Source organism: Colossoma macropomum, unplaced genomic scaffold (assembly GCF_904425465.1).
Source record: "Colossoma macropomum unplaced genomic scaffold, Colossoma_macropomum, whole genome shotgun sequence".
Taxonomy (NCBI): Eukaryota; Metazoa; Chordata; class Actinopteri; order Characiformes; family Serrasalmidae; genus Colossoma; species Colossoma macropomum.
In genome coordinates, this window is record NW_023494800.1 from 12,313,669 (window position 1) to 12,336,115 (window position 22,447).

A 22,447-nucleotide genomic window follows, 5' to 3' on the forward strand; every position below is an offset into this window, starting at 1 on the left:
CTCCTCTGTCATGATGCTACAAAACTGGGAGGGAGAAGGCCAGCATGTCCTTCCTCAAAGTCATGCGAAGCACTGCATCTTTTTAAACTGCAACTGATGCAACATCATTGGACAGCTCAAGGCACTTGGAGAAGAACACTAACAGATAAAAAACACTCCTGTTAGCAAGTATCACGCAGAGTGATAAGGGGACGGGAGGGCCAGAGGACAATTATGCTCTTTTGGCCTCCCGGCTAGAGATGACTGAGGCATCACTGTGGATCAAACTCGCAATTGCCCAACAACAAGGCCAACACATAGAGCAGGATTATTCACCTAAAACTTGGAAAGGTCCAGTTACATCAAATTTCCTGCTTTCAGAGGTAAAGAAACTAACATAAATGAATGGTGATGACAGTTATCTTTAAATGCAGACCAATTAATTATTAGGCCAGGCAACTATTAAAATAAAATGACATCAAATATGCTTTGAAAAACTTTTAGAACCTAATGAGAAGTTTAAAATTGTATGGCCATTGTTTGTAAAATAAATAAATAAATAAACAAACAAGAAAAAATCTTTTAATGAAAATAACTGAACTAAATTTGTAGGTTAATTCAAAGTGACTTGTTTCACAGTGGTACTGACACTTAATGGCTCCAATTTTCAGAACAGATGAGACACAACGATTTGAATTGGAAAAGATGAGAAAACGTGCAGTTCTCTATTCATTTCTTTTTAAACACTTTGTTTTCATAGCCCTTAACAAGCCATGTTGTTGCTTCACTACTCAGACCAGAAATAATAAAATCACAGCTAAAATTCTACAAAATTTGTAGACTTCTTAACTTTCTGGCCTGATATCTGGCCCTGTTGTTTGTGTTCTGATGACCCAAAGTTGTTTTAAAAAATTCATGTCTTTGAATAAACTGCAACAAAGCACTGCCACAGAAGCCACGCTTGCTCATGTTCAGGTATGTTGCTAAAATATGTTTTTTTTTTTTCCATACATTAAATCGGCTTTGCTAAAGAATTTTTTTTCTAAGTGCTCGGTTTGCTCCGCTGAAAGACTTTGCTGAGTCCGCAGCCGTGCTGCGGTCCACCAGTTGACAACCCCTGGTTTAGACAGCTGCACTACTCACAAGAACCCCCTAATTCTAACAGTCCGTAATACTGACATGGGGCGAATCACAATAATTAATATAATTTACTACATATCATCTACTAATGGTTATATCAGGCACCGATCTCAAGTTTACCCCAACAGAAGGGTTCTTACCGTAGACGTCCACGTGTAGTGGGTGTGACTGAGGCTGTGGGGGAGGAGGAGTTTGAGGATAAAGAGAGCTGAGGGGAGGAAGATCCTAAAGTCATGATTGACGAGGGTGCTGATGAATCCGTAACTGACAGATCCCTCTTCAGCTCCTCACTGCTCCTACGAGAAACTAAGGCACAAAAGCATGTCATCAAAATTTTGTATCTTTTTGAGGGCCAAAGCTTCTCTTTCACTCACTCACTCTCTACCACACACACACCTGATATGGACTTGGTGGGGTCTATATTAGGCACTCTCTGGAGAGCAGAGCCAGGACGAGTTCCTGGAGAAGTTCGAAGCAGATGGTCTGCTGTGGAGTTACACACATGTATGCATAGACAGAAGCATGCACACAAACGCACACACACACACATCCAGAAACACAACCAAACGAAACACTCAGAGTGAAGTTAATGGAAAGTAAAACAGTGAATGGACTTGAGTAGAGCATTTGGTTATGACAGTTTCGCCTCTGTGTGTCTGATGATCTGGGATTTTTCAACCTTTCGTTTATTTGTGTGCCTGTAATGAAGCGGTTTCTGTTGTGGACTAATTAAGGGTGGTAAGAAAGTCACATGTATGTATGTATGTATGTATGTATGTATGTTTAAGGAACAGCTGGCCCAGTGCTCTGTCTGCTTCAGCCCTGAAAACACATCTTAGCTCTACACAGCTGGTTTAATCTGGCTTGAGGGGACGTGAGAGAAAGTTAATGAGGTGCTGTAAAATGCGGAAAGGCCAATCCTGCCTGTACCCACCTGGCATGCTCAGCTCTGTGTAGCTGGGTCTCTTATCCACCAGAGAGGAGAGGGGCTTGGGTGTGGTGACTGTGTGCCTCTGAAACACAAAGGAGGGAAACAAAACCCATCAAATAAGCATGTATGGTCAGCGCCGCTAACACCAGCATGCTTTTACAATATCCGGCACAGACATACACATGTGAATAATGCTGTTTTTCACTGTGAATGAATAATGGAGGCATGTCAAGGGATCAAACAGCTGATGATCATGACATGCATGTGATGAGGCCAAAACACTTCCCTGTTTAAAAAAATAACCTTGTGTGGTCAAATCATATAGCATTTAGTTAGTCACTGTAACACTCATAGTTATTTACATGTTCCTGGCATCAGAGCCCAAATCCCCTTTAAGAGAAAAGTGAAGATGACTTGTGCAGATTTACAGTACTGTGTAGAAGTCAAAAAACACTTTTCAGTTATTTAAAGCAGCACTTTGTAAGATTTTTTGTTAGAACTGAAAGTAGCATGACTGAGTCAGGAGGAAAAAAAAACACGCTAAAATATGATGTGCATGTACTGCTGCAAGTGACCTTGTAAAATCTGAAATAGTAATTTAAAGGTCAGAGGCATCGGGATCAGATTTCTCAGGATTTTCCAGTCCATGTCATACATCTTTACGTAATAACATCACACACAAAGTGGAAAAGAAAGTCTGGCATGATGTTTAGGTATCAAATGCAAAATCAACATTATAACGATAAAGATATACTGATAATAGCAGATAATTTACTTATATCCTCAAAAGACATGTCCTTCACCAAGTTTAGACTGAGTTTTCTTTAAATACTCTTTAAAACACACTCCCAATCATCATTCATCCACTCGTTGGGGTTCAGAGTGTACAAAATGTTCTTCTGCACACTGCAAGCAATTACACATTTCCACCAGAGGGGTCTCCAAATCCCCAAATCTTATATAGTGTAGCTTTAATATCCAGTCAAAACAACCATTAAGTACGTTATTCATTTTTCAGCATCATAAAAAAAACAGAACAGCAGAAAATATTTCATAGAAAATTACGCACAGCCACTAATAACTAAATATAATATAAATTTTCTTTTCAGTATTTACTGTGCCTACCCATTACAGCCTCCATTCTTTTCAGGAGACTTACTTTCAGCTTTTCAAAGAAACCTGCAGGGATATTTTTCCATATCTCCAAAGTCCAGACTTCAACATTCAGTGATGTTGAAGTCTGGGCTCTGGGGTGATGAGTCCTTTGTTCTGAGAACCCTGGCAGCTTCTTTGTTTGATCTACAAATGTTCTTTTGTCTATTTTCTGTTCTCAGTAACAGCTTCTTGACAACTACACATCCTTCAGATTCAGAGCTCTGTTGTCTTATAGTAAATGGATGGACAGAAACACCTGTTGATTTTTTTTTAGACCTGAAGCAAGAGTGGAGCTTGATTTTCTTCTCTCTCTCAAAGCTGAAAGATTTAAAACTCTTTACCTGAGCGTGGCAGTTTTGGAGGTCTGACAGGTTTTGCACAGTTGTTAGGGGTCCCAATTTCTCTGTATTGTTTTTTGAACACCAGTTCTGAAAAATGAATAACTTAATGGTTGTTTTGACTGGAAACTAAATAAACGAAAGGGTGAACTCTGGCTTTTGCACAGTTCTGTGTAATTGTGCAAGACTATAACTGGTATCGCTGATTTGCATTAATATCTTTGTAATGATATGAAACATTATGAGTTTTAAAGTGAGTTTGAGCTTTGCAAAGGAGCTGCATAAACAAAAGGTAATAATATTAAGGTTTACAGAAATATTCTTGGCATATTAAAATGTGAAACATTTAATGTGGTTTTACCACAATGTTTCATCCTCTAAAAGAGCCTAAAGGTTTCTGCGTTTTCCAAGCAACGGGAAGCCAAAGCCAGTAAACTCCCAGCCCTGTGGTGATCACCCATGCAAAAAACCCCCAACCAAAAATCACTAATGTTCTTGGTTCCAGTAACAGTCTATGTGACCACAGTGGTGTTAAGGGCACAATTTCCACAGTCACTCTTTTACAGAAAGAGAGAGTGCAGAACAGCATGACTCTCTTCATGAATCTTTAATGCCCCTCCAACAAAAATAATCACACTGTGAGTGAATAAGAAATTCAAAGCAAACAACTTCAGTTCTTCACTGAGACCACTGAAAGGAAATTGATCTCTAGGGCTGATGATCTGTTTAGTTTTTCCTTAACAAAATGAGCAAAAATAACTATCTCCCTTGTCTGCAGGAAAACATCCTGTTTTGGCATGATCTAGAGGACCCTTCGTATCACTCCTGAGAGAAATTCCGGAGGACATCCATGCAGTAGAGGTGGGAAGAAGGAAAGCCCCTCAATCTCTTCAGGCTTAACTGGGTCTGGTGTTCTCATTTGAAAGGTGCGGCACTGAATCCACAAAACCCTCTGAACAGAGCTTTGAAGTGAAGAATGCAGCCATCTGGTAAACTCATCAGAAGTGTGTTCTACATCTTTCAAACACAGACATGACTTGCAACGTGCTGATGTGGGTTAAGAGCGTTATTAACATTATTTGCCTAGCATTGCAGTGAAACAAAACTTTCTATCTCCATTTTGTTGTTTTTATTTTTTTTTCACCAATAAACCAATAGAAATAGTGCAAAATAACTTCGAATTAACTCTTGTTACATTATCTTGCATTGCAACTGAATTGCAGTTCTGCTTGTCCTGTAAAGCTACCTTTTTGGAGATACAAGGTTTTGTTCTGTCAGGGGCAAAATACATATTAACAGAACATATTCCAGTTATCATAGCTGTCATAACTAAACCTTCTACCTCTTAAAAAACTAACTTAATGGGAGAAGGAGAAGATGTTCTTAACTTTGTATTAATGTCTGTTAAAAGGTTCCATATCACATCACTTTTTTTTAAAAATAGTTTGATGTAGTATGTAAACATTAGGCTTTCAGAATCATTCACTCCCCAGTACATATGGTCCATATATGGAAATTAAAAGAGAAAACAGCCCATTTTGGCTCATTGTTTTTATGATGTCACAAAAAGCAGCATGTTTGCTTGCTCTGCCTCACCATTTACACTGAGGTTATAAGGAGTGTTTCAGCCTAGAGAGCTTTGAATATGCTACAACCCAGCGCAGCAAATCAGATGCATATATCAGTTCTAAAGGCAAAGTAACAAAAACATGACTGTTTTTGGTATTATTTAGGATCATTTCTATTGGTTCACTACTCATGAAATCATATACACACAGACACACACACACAGACACACACACAGACACATATAAAATTTGGAAAAGGAGCTACAAAGTTTTGCTACACCGATGGCACATATATGCATTTGTTATTTTCGATTGGTACCTGCATTGGAGACACCGCAGCAGCGGGCGGAGTTTTCAACGGGCTGGGGCTAAGGGGGGTTCTGGGAATGGCCGCAGCGACCACAGCTGGAACAGTGGCTGCTGGACTGCTTGGAATAGGACCTGCAACATCCACATACAGACACACGCTCACAACACTAATTACTAACACACAGAAAATTCAAATGAGGTCTTAAGTGAGTGTGAGGAGGTATGATTGACTCTGATTGCACCCAAGGACTTGTGTGTTTATGTGTACCTTGCGAGGCACTGTCAAAGCTCTTGATTAGGGTCTTGACAGTGGGAGAGGGCTCTGAGGAGGTGGAAGAGCGGCGACTCAGGCCCATTCCCTGCCTCAGAGCAGCCAGATCCCTCTCCACTGCATTCATGTAGTTATATACACGACCACGCTCTTCATCCTGCCTGAAAAACACAAAACATGCGTCACTGTACTGTAAAGCTCAAGTGTTTATCTCCATATGTTCCTCAACTGGGCATTTGTGCAGCAAGACTATGCTTCGTAAAATACATAAATGCACTGCGATTTTGGAACATTAGAATAGATTATAATTAACCAAAAAAACATGCGCATAATAAATTACAAACAAATATAATACAAAATTATTAAGGTTTATATGATTAAACCTGTTTTGGGCAAAATAAAATTCACTGACTAATCTTTTCACCTTGTGGCTTATTTTTTTTGCAATGCCATACACTGTCCACTAAGAGGCTTCTTACAGACAGAGGTGAGCCTTTCCAAATAATGTAAAATCAAAATTTACCACATGTGATCTTTAATCAAGTTTCAATCAGTGATCAGTGGAAATAGGATGCACGTGAGCTCAATTTAAAGTGTCATAGCAGTGGGTCTGAATATTTGAGTGAATATGATATAATAATAATACTTTAATAGTAAAGTATTTTTATTAGATCAATGGGCTCCAGCTCCCCTCGTGACCCAGGAGGAGAAGCGGCAAAAAAGTGTGTGTGTATTAGATCAATGAAAAAAATATATTATTTTATTGCTGGCTGTATCCTTCAAAGCAAAATGAGGGAAAAAGGGGGTCTAAATACTTCGAGCACCAAAATAATTGAATTATGGTGTAAATTTGAGATTGCATGATACACTGAATTATTTACTTTTATTTGGTGCCTTTCAGTGTTTACAGCTTTTCTAAAAGACAAATAAATTCCATGGAAAACAAACAAGTAAAAACAACCCTAATCCTTATAATTTGCCAACCAAACAGTGTCTTACTTTCTGCTTTTGAGCTCATCCAGCTCTTTGCTCATTTTTTCATTCTTGTCCTGGGCCTCTTGCAAGCGGCGCCGCAGGTCCCCAATCTCCTCCTGAGCCTCAGACTTAATGTCATTGGCAATGACCACAGCCGTTTGCAGATCAGCCTGGAACTGCCTCCACTCAGCAGATTCTTCCTGTAAGAAAAGACATGCCGATCACCTGCTTAATAACAGTCAGTGGATAATCAATGATGATTAATAAGGATGTCAAAGACAAAGCATCTCTAGATAAAATCAGATATATTAATAAACAGTCAATACCACATATGGAGAAAAGTATTACCCGCAGTTTACGGTGAAGGGTCTTGATCTCTTTTTCCATGTCATATTTCTGGTCATGAAGTTTTTTAATAGAATCTAAATGAAAGAGATGAAGACAGATGAAGATGACCAGGGAAAAGACCAGTAAAAAAAAAAATTTATTAAAAAAACCCTTGCCACAGCTTACTCTAAAAACAGCTCAATGGCACCTCTTTGTGGACAAATCCCTGCATAACAATGTGGTACTCAATTCAAAAGTAGGTAATAATTTGATCCAACAGAATGAGAAATAATTCATACAAATGGAAAAAAAACCTTTATCCCTGAAATGTTTTTACAACCCCATTTCCAAAAAAGTTTGGACGCTGTGCAAAATGTAAATAAAAACAAAATGCAATGATGTGCAAATAATTTAAACCCTATATTTAATTGAAAATAGTACAAAGACAACATATCAAATGTTTTTATTGTTTCTTAAAATATGCCAATTTTGAATTTGATATATGCCCATTTTGAATTTGATGCCAACAACACGTTCCAAAAAAGTTGGGACGGGGGCAACAAAAGGCTGCTAAAGTTGTGTAATACTAAAAAAAATAACTGGTGGTTGATCGGCAACAGGTCAATAACATGATTAGGTATAAGAGTCTTTCAGAAGTAAAGATGAGGAGGGGTTCACCACTCTGTGAAAGACTGCAAGATCAAATAGTGCAACAATTCAAGAATAACGTTTCTCAACGTGAAATAGCAAAGAACTTTTGCTTTTCATCATGTACTGTACTGTAATATCATTAAAAGATTCAGAGAATCTGGAGAAATCTCTGTAAGCAAGGGACAAGGCCAAAAACCAGTATTTGCTGGCTGTGATCACTGGGCTCTCAGGCGGCACCGCATTAAAAACAGACATGATTCTGTAGTGGAAATCACTGCATGGGCTCAGAAACACTTCTGAAAACCATTGTCTGAAAACAGTTCTGCGCTGTATCCATAAATGCAAGTTAAAACACAAAGAAGAAACCATATATAAACAGGATCCAGAAACGCTGCCACCTTCTCTGGGCCCAAGCTCATTTAAAATGGACTGAGGGGAAGTGGAAAAGTGTCCAGTGGTTTCAACATTTGAAATTCTTCTTGGAAATCATGGACACTGTGTCCTCTGGACTAAAGACCACTCAGCTTGTTATCAGTGCACAGTTCAAAAGCCAGTATTCATGATGGTGGGGGGGGGGCATTAGTGCACATGGCATGGGTGACGTGCACATCTGTGAAAGCACCATTAATGCTGGACGATATATACATGTTTTGGCAACATATGCTGCCATCCAGACGACGTCTTTTTCAGGGAAGGCCTTACTTATTTCATCAAGACAATGCCAAAGCATATTCTGCATGTATTACACCAGCATGGCTCCGTATTAAAAGAGTCTGGGTGCTAAACTGACCTGCCTGCAGTCCAGACCTGTCACCACTGAAAACATTTGTCCAACCTTTTATTATGAAATAAAAAATACGACAAAGGAGACCCCGAACTACTGAGCAGCTGAAATCCTATATCAAACCAGAACGGGAACACAGTGGTAAACATGTCCCTGTCCCAACTTTTTTGGAACGTGTTGTTGGCATCAAATTCAAAATGGGCATATATTTTTCAAAAAAACAATACAATTTCTCAGTTTCAACATTTGATGTTTTTTTTGGAAATGTTGAAAAAAAGGTTGTATTACTACTTTGCCCCAAAGACCAACTAAAAATTTCTGAAAATTCTGAAGAGCTTTGTCAGTTTAATAAGATGTCAAGGCATGCACTATATGGACAAAAGCACTGGGACACACCTCTTAATCATTGAATTCAGACGTTTCATTCAGTCCCATTGCCACAGGTGTATAAAATCAAGTAGCTAGCCATGCAGTCTGCCTTTACAAACATTTGTGAAAGAATGGGTTGTTCTAAAGAGCTCACTGAATTTGAGCGTGGTACTGTAATAGGGTGCCACCGTTGCAACAAATCAGTTTGTCAAACGTTTTTTCTCCTTGATATTCCACAATAAACTGTGAGTGGTGTTACTGAAAAGTGGAAGTGTTAAGGAACCACAACAAACTCAGCCACAAAGTTTCAGACCACGTAAAGTTACAGAGAATGGGGTCTGAGTGCTGAGGCGCATAGTGCATAAAAATCACCAACGCTCTGCTGACTCAATAACTGCAGAGTTGGACGAGACAACGTTACCTGCCTGACTGCACTGTGCCAATTGTAAAGTATCGTGCAAGAACGATAATGCCATGGGGTTATTTTTCAGGGGTTGGCCTAGGCACCTTAGTTTCAGTGAACGGAATCTAAATGTTTCAGCAGACCAAGACATTTTGGACAATTGCATGCTTCCAACTTTGTGGGAACAGTTTGGGGAAGGCCCTTTTCTGTTCCAGCATGATTGAGCCCCAGTGCACAAAGCAAGGTCCATAAAGTGATGCTTGGGTGAGTTTAGTGTGGAAGAACTTGACTGGCCTTCACAGAGCCCTGACCTCAACCCCATCAAACACCTTTGGGATGAACTAAAACAGAGATTGCGAGCCAGGCCCTCTCGTCCAACATCAGTGCCTGACCTCACAAATGCTCCTGTGGATGAACAGGAAAAAACTTCCACAGACAAAATCTTGTAGAAAGCTTTCCAGAAGAGTGGAAGCTGTTACAGCTACAAAGAGGGGGAATAACTACATATTAATGCCTATGGATTTAGAATGGGATGTTATAAAAGCTCCTGTAAATGTAATGTGTAGGTGTCTCAATACCTTTGTCCATATAGTGTAATAGTGCAGATTTTTTTTTTTTGTGTGACTCACTCTCCAGGTCTGAGATGATGAGGTTGTCATGAAGTTTGACAGCTCGATGCTGCTCCACCTCATCCTCCAGCTCAAAGATGGTCTCCTTCATGTCGGCGATCTCAGTGTCTTTCTCCTCCAGTTCAGAGCACTGCTGTGCCAAAACCCGCTTCTGCTCAGCCAGCTGTTTCTGCACCTCATCCCGGAACTCCTGGAAATCTCCCTCCAGCTACAACACAAACGTACAAACACACATGTCTATTGCTGGACTGATCAAACTGTTTCTTTAATCTCTGAAGACTTAGAAATCAACAGGCTCAGAAATAGATTTGTTCTTAAAAGAAACAGTAGGTAGTAAGTATGGACAAACTTTAAGCTTCAAGATGGTGGCTATTTGCCATATGTAAACATAAAAGAAATAGCCAACTTTCATTTATTTAATTCCCAGTCAAATTTAATTTCCTGTCAATAGTTAAATGTTACAAGTTGCAGTTTCTGCTTCTCACGATTCAAGTAATCCCAAACACATTCAGAGATGTTGAGGTCTGGACTCAGAACACCAGCAGCTTTTATGTTTGATTTTTTTTTCTTTTTTGTCTGTCTTTAGTAACTGCTTCTTCACAGCTACACATCCTTTCAGACCCACAGTGCTGAGATGTCTTCTCATAGTGGAAGGATGGACAGAAGTACTTGTGGATTTTTCAGATCTAAAGCAAGAGTGAAACTTTTATCTCCAAACTTTTTATCTCCAAAGATAAAAGCTTTAAGTACTGTTTATCTGATGCTGACAGTTTTGGTGATCAACAAGGTGTTCTTTCTCTTTTAATGATTTTTTTAACTCCAATTTTGGAAAAATCCTGTTTTTCCTTTCCTTTCCCTTTCTTTATGTCTGCTGTCTGATATCCTAAGAAATAACTCCTAAAAAACAAATAACATGGTGGCCGTTTTGACTGGAAATTAAATAAATGAAGGGCAGTCTCTGAATTTTGCACAGAACTGTACTCTTTTGTTCATTTGCTTTGATAACAATATGTCATACAGGGTTAAGAACTAGAGAAGCAAAAATACCTGTGATTACTAAACTTGATGCAGTTTGGATAATGCTTATTGATGGGATATAATCTTACTTGTTTGCTACAATAGCTCCAGAGCTCCACTGCAAAATTAAAAGAAGCAAACTTCAGACACAGAGTATGTCTTGGCTGGTTGACTATATTTAGGGGAAGTCTAAAATTGTGCAAATCTGATTTTTTTTCCCTAATTATTCCTTTAAGAAACAAGAAGCCAAAGCATTTTATTTAATCTGGAAAAAACAAACAAAACACAAAATTATACAATGTGTTACGCAACTGTATGTGTGCGCTTTCTCACCTTACTAATTGCGTCCTGCAGCTGGGCAGCCTCTTCACGCGTGTGCCTCAGCTCCTCCTGCAGCTCTGCTGCTTTAGCCTCAGCACGCTCCTTGTCCAACCTCTCGCTGTCCAGCAGATGGCGTATGTCAGTCTTATCACCGGCATTGTGGATGGAGAGGAGCTGGGCCACCCTCTCCCTCTCCTGCTCCAACTGAAGTCTGCAGCGGTCAAGCTCGATCTGCTCCTCCTCAGCATGTAGTCTGAGGGCCTGCAGCTGCACAGCAGCGGCATCGCGCTCTCGTCGCTCCAGCTCAGCTGTCCTCTCGGCCAGGCGCACACGGTCCTTCAGGGCGGCTGCCAGACCGTGCGCCTCAGCGTTCTCCTGTTCGGCCATCTTCAGTGCACCGCTCAGCTGCTGCTGCACTCCCAGCAGTTGTTCCCTCTCAAAGCGCGCATTCTCGTTCAGCTCAGCGTAACGCCTTTCCAGCTCCACATAGCGTCCACTCTTGGTGTCCTCATCTTCCTCATCCTTGGCGTAGGCCACACGGTGCTCGTCCAGCAGGCCACGGAAGTAGTCCAGTTGGCGGCCATAGAGCTCCAGGCGTTCAGCCTGCTGCCTCAGTGAGTCCAGCAGCACAGCACGCTCCTCACCCAGTCGCTCATTCTCAGCGCTTAGCTCCTGCGCGATCTGCTGCAAGTCGGCCAGCTCCTGCAGCGTGGCCTGCAGCTCCTCTGCCGTGCTGTGCTGGTTCTCTTCCATCTGGTGGATGCGCTCCGTTAGGCAGGCCACAGACACCTCACTGGCGTTCCCGCTGCTGCCCCTCCGCTCTCGGCCTGGAGAGGAGCCACCGCCCTCTGACTCAGATGAGGAGCCACAGCCTGAGGGCGCATCCAGGGCATCATCGCTGGAGGTGACCGGCTGGTAGGCCTCACTGTAGGCCTGGGAAATGAAAAGATAACAATAATCATCAAAAACTTTTTTCCTTAAAATGAACTGCGTTTTATTTTATTGATGACATTATGACTTTCTGTGCCCCAATCCAGAATTAAAAGTAAAAAGTGTGAGCTTTGAAAAAAATACTACTTTGGTAAACTAAGTGGTGATGTGAGCCTTTTACTTGCTAGAAGCAGAGAGAGGTCTAGCCTTTCACTCATAACTGCACAAAGCAGCACAATATACGGCAGTAGCTGCCTCTCTTACGATCTGCTTCTAATAGCTCTTTCAGGTTGACATGTTCTGATATGTATTTGGATTATACCTAAAAAGTTATTCAATATATCAAGCTGTACTGTGTGAATTTTGGAGATTCGGAGGCGTCTCTCGTGCGGAAGAATGTGCGGAAGAACCCATCGTACACATCAGCTGTGCTTTAGTTCCTTTCCCTGGGCAGATGAATTTGACATTTGTGAGCATGTTAAAAGCGTATTCAAAGATAGCTGAATACTTTACTATATTAGAATCATCTACTATTGTCATCAAATCTTCATCAGTACAATGTAGATTTTGCATTTGAGATCTAACCATTGAGCCGAACGTTTTTTTTGAGCCTGTGTGTGTAATGTTAAAGCATAAAAGCATATGACATGGTCCGAAAAACTCATGAAAAATCTGGCATCACACTTTTAAGTTACTATTTCAGCTTTTACAAGGCGAATCGAAGCTTACGTAGTGCTGCTTTAAAATAAAATTAGTTGTTTGTAGATGACAGCTAGCTAACTGTCTAACTTTAAACAAACACGCCTTAGCAGTAACTTAATGTTAGTTACATAATTTCACTACCTACCTATTATTTAGTTATTTGGTGAATCATTGAAATGCGTCCAACATGACTACTGCAGTCTTTTTTTTTTATTTCATGACAAACATTATTGATTCACGCCAGTGTTTTAATAGGAGATGACCCAGGAGGATAAGCGGTGGCTATTTGCAGTAGCTATGCTAGCTAGTCAACTGCAAGGTAAATAATGTTATCTAATATCAGTAAGCCAATTATCAAAATCACAAAAAAAATAAATAAATAAAACATAGACCCCTGACGTAAGTTTTATGTAGTAAATTAAGATAATTTCTGCAAATAAACTCTCATATATGAATATTCTAATAATCATTTAACCATTCAACTTTCTTTTGTGCATGTGCTGAGGGGAAGTGAGACTGGGGGAATTGACCAAGAGAGTTGTGAGACTTATTCAACCAGCACAAAATTTGCTAGCTAACCATTTTCAGTGCTGCAAATATAGAGAGCAAAAATGCGGGTTTGAGGAAAATGTTTCAAAACAAGTCATCCTCTGAATGGTTTGGGCTTTCTAAAATCAGATGTTATGCACAGTACCAAAACAAGCCAAGTAAGAATTTTCGATAATCATCAATACAGAAGATATCAGGGATAAGATTTTCCTGGCCATGGCACCCCAGATCTTACCTCACTGCACTCGCTGTCCACAGCTTCGGGTGAGCCAACACGTCTCGCCTCAGACAGAAGGTCTTCCGTGGAACCTCCAGCAGATCCTTCTGCTGAAGATGCCCGAGTTCCTCCCCCGCCACCACTGCTGCCGCTGCCCCCTCCACCAGCTGCCGGCTCTGGACTGAGAGAGACGCCGCGTGGGCCTTTATCTGGGCTGTCCAGCCTCTGCTCCAGTGAGAAGCCCAGCGCGTTGAGGCGGTCTTTAAGCATGCGGTTCTCACTCTTCAGCAGGTTCAGCTCCCCCCGAATGCCCTGGTTCTGGTCCTGCAGAAGCAGGAGGGTGGACTCCACATCAGCTGCGCTGATCCCACAGACAGTTTCCTTCTCCTGGGGCTGCTGTTCAGCCTGGCTCTCCGCCTCAGGGGCATCTTGCTCTTCCTGCACTTCCAGACCCAGCTGAGCCCTCATCCCGCGCAGCGCTGAACGCAAATGCATGATTTCCAGGTCTTTGCTCTTGGCCAGGCCCAGCAGGTCCTTCACTCTGGACTCCAGCACTGCTTTGTTGCTGATCTGCCTGTCGTAGCGGGACTTGCTAGCTTGAGTTTCCGCCTCAGTTGAAGTGCGGCAGCGAGACCGCTTTGGAGGCATCGAGTCGGAGGGTCCAGACAGCTTCTTAGCAGTACCGGTCCTGGAGCGCAAACTTTCTCGGGTCACTCCAGGCTCCTTAGTTGCAGAAGATGTCCCGCGCCTTCCTGATAAACCTACAAGGCAGACAAATCAATGATTAACCCTCATTCATCACCATCCAATCAACAATCATTCATCATCTTCACGCTGTGCCAAAACTACTTTTCATTATTTTATTATTTAGTCTTTTGCACAAACTGATCTTTGTACAAAGTTTAAAGGGAAACAGCCAGAAGCAGTCTATCAGTTCATATCATGCTCATTCTGAAGCGCGGAGTCATTGCTGGCACCTGAATTGGTCTTGGCCTTAGCTTCTGTGTTGCTCTGAGTGGAGGTGGTGCTCCTCTTGCTCTTGGCTGCAACGCTGCCACCTGCCGCAGATCCTCCACTGCCTGCACTCACTGCTGGGAGATCATCATTGCTCTTCGTCTGGAAACCATATGGTACATTTTAAGGTTAGTATGTAGATAAGGATGCATATGTGCACTTAAAGCTTGGTTCCGGGGGACAGAACCTTCCAGCTTTGTTATGTTATTTGCAATGTTAAACCCCGCAAACACGAATCCATATTAGTCATTAAAAGCTTTTTTCACAGTAACGCTATTCTACTAAGACACATAAAATGAACATAATGACCGCACCAATTGTATGCATTAGAAACAACTAGAGGACAGGGGTTCACCTTAGACAGAAGGGCTGAGTTTGTGGACTTGGCTGTGGCCTTGCCTCCAGTGCCCATAGCGCTGGTGGCCTCAGGCTTGCCCTGGGCTTTATTGCCAGCCGTTGTTCTGGTGGAGGCGCCCGTGGCCCTGCTCGCCTTTTTCATACTGGGCTCCAAGTTTCTGATACATTTACGATGCAATCTGTAAAACACATGAAAAACACAGAGCAAAACAAAGCTACTTAATCTGAATAACAGTCCATAATATCAAAAGACAACAAAACGTCCCTATTACCTAATGCCAGAAGTTGCCGTTTTCTTTGGAGAACACATGGCCTGTTAAACACTGTGCTTTTGCTAAGAGACAGTTGTAATGTACCATTACAGTCCCCCTGGGCCCTATTTATGCAGGCACACAGTTCGGAAGGAAACGTCACTGGACAGCTTTTTGAACAGACACATAGAGTGTGATTGGAGGACAGGCAGGGAGGCTGGAGCTGCCTTTCTTATCACATCATCATGGGTGGAGGCGAAGACTGTTACTGGGGCTGACCTGGACTGTGGTTGGCCTTAAAAGGCTTTAGGAGGTCTGAGCAGGCTTCCCAGCCTGAAGAGATCAGCCAGCACGAGAGAGAGAGGAGAGAGAGAGACTCCACAGCGTATCCCATTGACTACAGCTCACTGAAATTTTTTTTAACACTGTTTTGAAAAATGCACATGCGTGTGTATTCTTATTCTGACACATACTGAAGGAAAAACAGGAGAAAAACTAGTCTTCCTAGTTAATTCCAGCATCCCCTGATGGCTTTGGCAGCAATGTCTGCTGCCAAAGTTTTGCTGTAGTACTGTAATAATACTATTAAAGAAAAAAAACATCTTTTGTGTTTTGTTGATTAGCTTAGCAGTTCTCGTCTGTTATAAACAGATGCTACGTTGCTAAGTCTGTTGCTACTTCAAGTAAATTCCTGGCCAGATGTTTGCAACATGATTACACACAATGTCTGTGGAGCGCACATAAGAACACAGCATTGTGGACCACAAATAATCTAGACAGCAGCTATTTCGGCTAAAGTTAAATTTTAGCAGATTTTACAACAAGCCAACGCTAATCTTGAGACACACAAAGTAATGAAGTTCGCTGTTAGTTTCATGTTTTGCACTCCAACCAAGTATTGTATAGTGCATACTGCCTATATACAGTCTGTAGTAGGATGTTCCATACATGCATCCACTCTCTATTTTAGCTTGAAATGAAAAGTCCCCTCCTCATATGCAACGCAGAAAGGAGAAGGGGAGGTGAGAATACTGTATATTACCCAACATTCATTGCTGTGAAAAAGTATATACCCTTCACCTGATTTCTTCTAATTTTGCTAAAGTGTTACATATATAAGATGAGTAAACACTTAATGCATCTTTTAATTGATCATTCCATTTATTGAAGATAGCAATTTATTCAAAACCTATATCACCCAAGTGAAAAAGTAATTGCCCCCCAAACCTGATAACTAGTTGTGCCACCTTTGGCAGTAACAACTGCAATCAAACGTTTGTGCTAACTTGCGATGAGTCGATGAGTTATGCCAGATGTAACAGGACCCATGTCTTCCAAAAAGTTCCACCTTTGGCTCATCAGTCCACAGAATAGTCTTGGGGGTCGTCTAGATGTTTTTGGCAAATGTGAGGCGAACCTTTGTGTTCTTTTTTTGTCGCCAGTGGTTTGCGCCTTGCAGCTCTCCCATGAATACCATTTTCGCACAGTGTCTTTCTTATTGTGGAACCACGTACATTGACCTTAACTGAGGCAAGTGAAGCTTGCAGTTCTTTAGTTGTTCATCTGGGTTCTTCTGTGACCTCCTAGAAAACTGGTCGATGCGCTCTTGGTGAAATTTTGGTAGGCCAGCCACTCCTGGGAAATTTCAACACTGTTTCAAGTTTTCTCCATTTGTGGATAATGGCTCTCACTGCGGGACGTCCACACTGCACTGTTTGGTCAGATGCTACTGTTGGTAGGGCATACCTAAAACATGTGCTCCAAGTCAAGTAAGCAACTACAATCAGTTCCACAGAAAAGCACCTTAAGGGGGTGGGAGAGGTCTGAAGTGAATAAAATGCTGTGATACTGCTGTGGGAGAAACTGCTCTAGTCCCTTTCTCAGATTGGATCACACACTAAGGACTGCAGCTCTACCTCTGTACCTGCAAACTAGCTAATTATCTTTGTTTCAGAGACATCAGAGGCAGCATTTTCAACCTACTGTAATGTGTTACTGACTGGGCGCCCCGCTTGTGTGCTCACCAGGAAAAGAAAGTCTTATTGCTCTGGTTTTATTCAGTTTACACTGGCTTCCCGAACAAGTTCTGCATTGACTACAAGGTCTTGCTTGTATTTAGAATATTTAAACTGTGTAATGGCCTAGCTCTGGTATATCTTGATCTTTTAAAGCACTGTAGCCAGTCTTGACCAATTCTCTGACCTGAGGCAGGCTTACTGAAAACTTCTAGGATCATTGGCAGAAGATTTTATTACATAGCTTCTGAACCCTGGAATAGTGTTCTATTAATAGTAATAATAATAATAATAATAATAATAATAATAATGCAAGTGTTTTTAAATCCAGATTTGAAATATGTGACTTGCCTAACACACATTCAAAACTACAGCCGTTACACCAGGGGTGGAGGACTTCAATACTGGGGGGCCAGATTTCTGCAATTTGGTGAGTTTACTGCTCAAACACACCAGATTCAACTAATCAAGGTTTAGTGGTTGTGTTAGAGAAGGGAAATCACCAAACATGCATAAAGTTACATATGATCAGAAGGGACTAACACAACTAGGAATTTGGCCAATGAATAATGTTGCACTGATAAGTTATTATACTGTGCCTAGGCCAAGTTAACTAGCAAGTAATGCAGCAGCAAGTGCTTTTATTATTTTACATGTAAGCCCTGCCTGGCAGCTCAGACAATCAGTGACAACACTGAGAGGAACAACTGTGTTGACGAGTTTCTTTCCACAGCTTTCCACAGTTTCACTTTTGTAAAATTGTGGAACTTTTATAAAGACACAGACCTTCCTTATTAAAGACACAAGTGTAATTTTATACTTTTTAAAATGCTAGCTACTTAATAGCTAGTCAGGCATGACTAAGACCCAATCCCATTTCACCCCTTGCCCCTACCACTTAGCCCATACGCCTCTGTTTTGTGTGTTCATGCCTTTGGGGTAGGGTGTCCCGATTTCTGTTGAGATAGAGGGGTAGGGCGAAGGGTTAGGGCTACACGGCCCTCCAAACAGAGGTTCAGAGGCACACTCCAAAGAGAGTGTTGAGAAAAAAAGAAAACATGGTAAGATGGCTGTGCGAGCGACCAAAGAAACCAACAAATTTGAGTATTTTCTCCGTTAAAAAATTACGATAACTATTGTCTTAGTTCATTGTCGCTTCAATGTGTTATGGTCCTTTTCTTCACAAAAAGCATAAAAAAAACTCGCCAGTACTATGCAGACGTCTCGGTAGCTAGGTAGTTAAATGCCCCATTCCACCTTAAATGGTTACAGTTACATTCCACCTTAAGTGGTTACAGGTACATTCTGGCGCCTCAGGTGCCAGAACTGCTGCATCATTTACGGTGGAACGGGAAAATTCAAACAAGAAGCTGGCGAATACCTGACTTCAGCTTCATATTACCAAACAATTAGGGGTGGGCGATAATAAATAATAGTCTCACCCCCCCCTCTGAAGGCATATGATGCCCTATATTTAACCAGCAGTGAGGCTGCTGAATTTACCCTCCTCTGCTATTGCTGCAGACTGGCAGGGTCGCCCACAGAGCACCGATAGTAGTGTGTTAATGAAATAATGTTCTTTTTATTTGAGGGTTGTCCCATTTCATAGGGGAAGATTTCAACCACTTCCCCTTTTAAACTCTAAGTTTTAAGGGGCAAGGTGACACTCGAAAACAAGGAAATGGGATTGGGCCTAAAGAGACACAAGTTTGCATGGTCCTCTAGCAAATGGAAAGCTGACAAAGAATCTGCCCTAATTCTGATTGGTACAAAGAAAAATCTGATGTCAGATTTAACTGCATGTTTAATTACAAAAAGATCGTAATTAGTCTTTTTTTATGTGGCACCACTTTGTCTGTTCCAACTTTACAGATGTCAGAAAAAATATATATTGTGACATTCTGTGCATCATAAAAACATCCTGAAGTATCCTGACATTAATTGAGTATCCTCAATTAACATGACTAACACTGTTCTGTATTTGTCAATATTAAATTCACACAGGACCTCATAGTTGAAAGCATAACAAAATTACCGAAATAAGGTGACAGTAGAGTAATATTGCACCACAATGCATAAACAATACGCATCATAATATTTTGTCTTTCAAACGTTGGATAAGTTGGAACATACAAACAAAAACCAGTAGTGCCACATTTAAAAAAATAGTCAAAAACTATGAATACAATATTTTATTCAGTGTTTTACATACTGACCTGCACTTAAACCATTTAAACAGGACTAATTATGCAATGAAACATGCAGCTGGTCAATGTTCTTTAAGTACTGACGATATCCACAATACCCATGCTCAAAAAAAGCATATAGTGTGAGATAATGTGACAGTTTGTGACAGGATAATGATAAATATCATTTTGTCCACCCCTAGCTGACAGCCCTTTAATCAACTTTTGAAAACAGAAGCATGACCATTAAAATAGCAACTCTTGATTACATTTGCTAGTATCCATGCACGATCAGGCAGCAGCCTGTTAAAACTACAACCACTCCACTGCACAAGTAACGTATTACCACAAATCCTTTCATCTGGAAAACTATTCTCATCACTGAAGTAACAAATTCTACACATTTATAATTTAATTCACAAATACTTTTGACTGAAGAATTCATTATATTAGGCCCTCTTCAATGTTCCTGTCTTAGCACTTTAAAATAACATCTATTTTCCAGCAAGATCTGCCATCATTGCTCCACAACTGCACAGAATGAAACAGCTCCATGCAGCTTCAAAACACAAACACTTTGATGGGCAGAACACTAGGCAGGAGATTAAGGTCCACCAGCTCACCCAAACCACCCCTATGGTTTAGGCTCGTGCTCTTTGAAGCTGATCTGCTTGAACTGGAGACAAAACAACAAAATCACACACCCAGCAGCAGACTACAGCTCCTCATACCTGCTGCTATGGCAGGGTGGCGCCCAGCGGAGGAAGCTCATTATAGAATCGCACTTGAGCTACTTGCTGATTCTATCATTTAAAGACACAAGCAGGGGTTTCAAAACTTTATTGTGAACTCACTGGCACTGTACTTTCTAAAAATCAGAAGGAAGGGGTTGGGCACATTTTCAATTTGATGTAGCAGCTCCACCTCTGTAAATAAACATCATTAAGTGCTGCAAGCTCAGCAGGCCTTGGGGCTTAGTGTGCTGGTATTTTTCCCAGGGGGCCGCCAGACAATAACAGTTGGTGGAAATCATAACATAGCTGAAACTCTGGAATCCCTGAGAGGAGAACAGAAGGGATGGAGGAGGGGTATTTTCTCTCAGCTGAGTGGGGTCAGTCACGCTGACACGTGTTAGCTAGCCACAGCCCACACAAAGCTCAACCGAACCAAACCCTAAAGCATAAAGTCAGACTTTCTGGTTCCAGAAATCACTCACAGATGGCTACTGGACAGACACATACAAGCACAGATATCTGATAAGATAGGCTTTAAGAAAATCTCAAGACTGTGGCATACTCCCTCTCGCTCACAAGAACACAATCCAACGTAGTACTTTAAAGTTGAAATGGCACATCAATATCTATTTGCATAGGTATCAAGCTGATATCAGCAGAAAATGCTGGATCAGATACTGGAGGGAGAAAAAAATGAATCTGGTCCAATCTTATAACAAATCTTTCCTGAAATACCCAACATTCACACTATGTGATGTTAGCTGTGTATTTCTTCTTGTGGGGTACTAGAGTGAATAAATAGTCTGAGCATGATGGCCTACTTTTAGACACAACTTAAAGTGATGGTTTGGCTAAAAATCTAGCTAGTTTACACAATTTTCCATTTCCCCTAGATGTAGTCCATCAGCACATGACCTGTTTGCAGTCCAAATTTTGCTTCTTTTGTTTTGAACAGAAAGGTAATGTTTGAAATGAATCTTAAGGTACATTGCAAGCTGCAAGGCTAACGCTGCTAACAAACACTAGAATTCAATAGTCACCCAAATAGCCCAAATAGTTTCTGTAAAAATACATCACCAAATCTTCTTTCAACCCGCTTGAAATGCATCCAGGTCTTCATTAAGCTCATGCAGACTTCTTGGCGTGATTTAGAACAGGGGTTCTAAAACTTTCTCACCTGAAGGTCCACCTACTAATCACTGTAAAGCATGAAGGTCTACAGGAAAACATGAAAAAGTAGTTTGGGGAAATTTTCAACACTGTTGTGTCACAATATGTGCTGTGTGTCGCTGAACATAAAACTTTAACAGATTAGACTGAGCTTGTTTTACACCTGGAATCAGGCAGAATGGTGGCAGAATTAGCGGACAGTTGCTGCAACACGTTTTTTGTACACCAGTAGCTCAAGACTGGAATTGTAACTTGAAGGAAGTGTATTTGTTTTTTAGAGGCAAATGGCAAAAAAACAGATGAAGCTGCTTTAGGTGCCTCCTTGCAGGGTGTGTGTTAACATTTTGAAATGTTTGAAAACAATTTTTATTTATCACTTACTTACTAAGGCAATCATCATTACTGGCCCACTCTGGCCAACTGGTTCTCCCCCAGAATTGGCCAGAGGACCATCAAAGGGTGTCTTGTGGCCCACTTGATGTCTGCTGTGCAATGTTTGAGAAACCCTGGTTTAGAGCACAATATGACTTACTATGAGCTATAAAAATGAACAAAACTTCACAGAGCAGCTAACCACTGACAACAGGCTCTATATTCACAAACCACCTCAAGAGGAGTGCAGACCTAGAGTCTGTTTTTGTGGAAATGACATAAACACAGAGGAAACTGACCAAAATCAGTCCTCTAATTCATGACCACTTTGTGAATATCAGTCCTGGTATTGCCTGAAATGGCTGCCTGTGTTAATTTTTACAGTTGAAGTTTTAGTGATGTATTTTTACAGAAACACTTTGGCCTATTTGGGTGCCTATTTAGTTCTAGCATTAGCAATGTTGTCTTTGCTGATTTACTACATCTAGAGTAAGAGGAAAATTCTGCAGATTTTTAGTCAAACTATTATTTCAAATGCTTATTTTAAAATCCAGCAGTTTTCAAAGACAAATATTTTGGCTCAGTATTAGTATTGGATGATGTTGGATGATTAAGGTTTTAATATTGGTACCAGAAAAGTACTCTAAATACTCAAAATACTCCCCTTTAATCAGTAGTACCAACATTAGCAAATAAAATCACTTTTTTTTTTACAAGTCTGACCTGACAGAACTAGAGGCCAAAAAAAAGACCTTTTTTGTTTTCAACCTTTTCCCAAGACCA

The 22,447-nt window shown here is 41.0% G+C and overlaps 1 protein-coding gene across 3 annotated transcripts in view; it reads right to left on the bottom strand.

The window, feature by feature from the left end:
* Positions 1-22,447, bottom strand: part of specc1lb (sperm antigen with calponin homology and coiled-coil domains 1-like b) — a 41,186-nt gene that overhangs the window by 12,199 nt on the left and 6,540 nt on the right. Inside the window, exons 2-13 of one of the 3 annotated variants that reach the window (XM_036587757.1) lie at positions 14,935-15,115; positions 14,543-14,681; positions 13,584-14,326; positions 11,180-12,100; positions 9,830-10,037; positions 7,015-7,088; positions 6,691-6,866; positions 5,689-5,852; positions 5,431-5,552; positions 2,054-2,132; positions 1,516-1,602; positions 1,260-1,425 (exon numbers count right to left, since the gene is read on the bottom strand). In XM_036587757.1, the coding sequence (XP_036443650.1) occupies positions 1,260-1,425; positions 1,516-1,602; positions 2,054-2,132; positions 5,431-5,552; positions 5,689-5,852; positions 6,691-6,866; positions 7,015-7,088; positions 9,830-10,037; positions 11,180-12,100; positions 13,584-14,326; positions 14,543-14,681; positions 14,935-15,078 (3,023 nt within the window). In that variant the 5' untranslated portion in view covers positions 15,079-15,115. Of the gene's footprint in view, positions 1-1,259; positions 1,426-1,515; positions 1,606-2,053; positions 2,133-5,430; positions 5,553-5,688; positions 5,853-6,690; positions 6,867-7,014; positions 7,089-9,829; positions 10,038-11,179; positions 12,101-13,583; positions 14,327-14,542; positions 14,682-14,934; positions 15,116-22,447 lie in introns of all 3 variants that reach the window. The other 2 variants (XM_036587755.1, XM_036587758.1) reach the window with 2 other exon arrangements.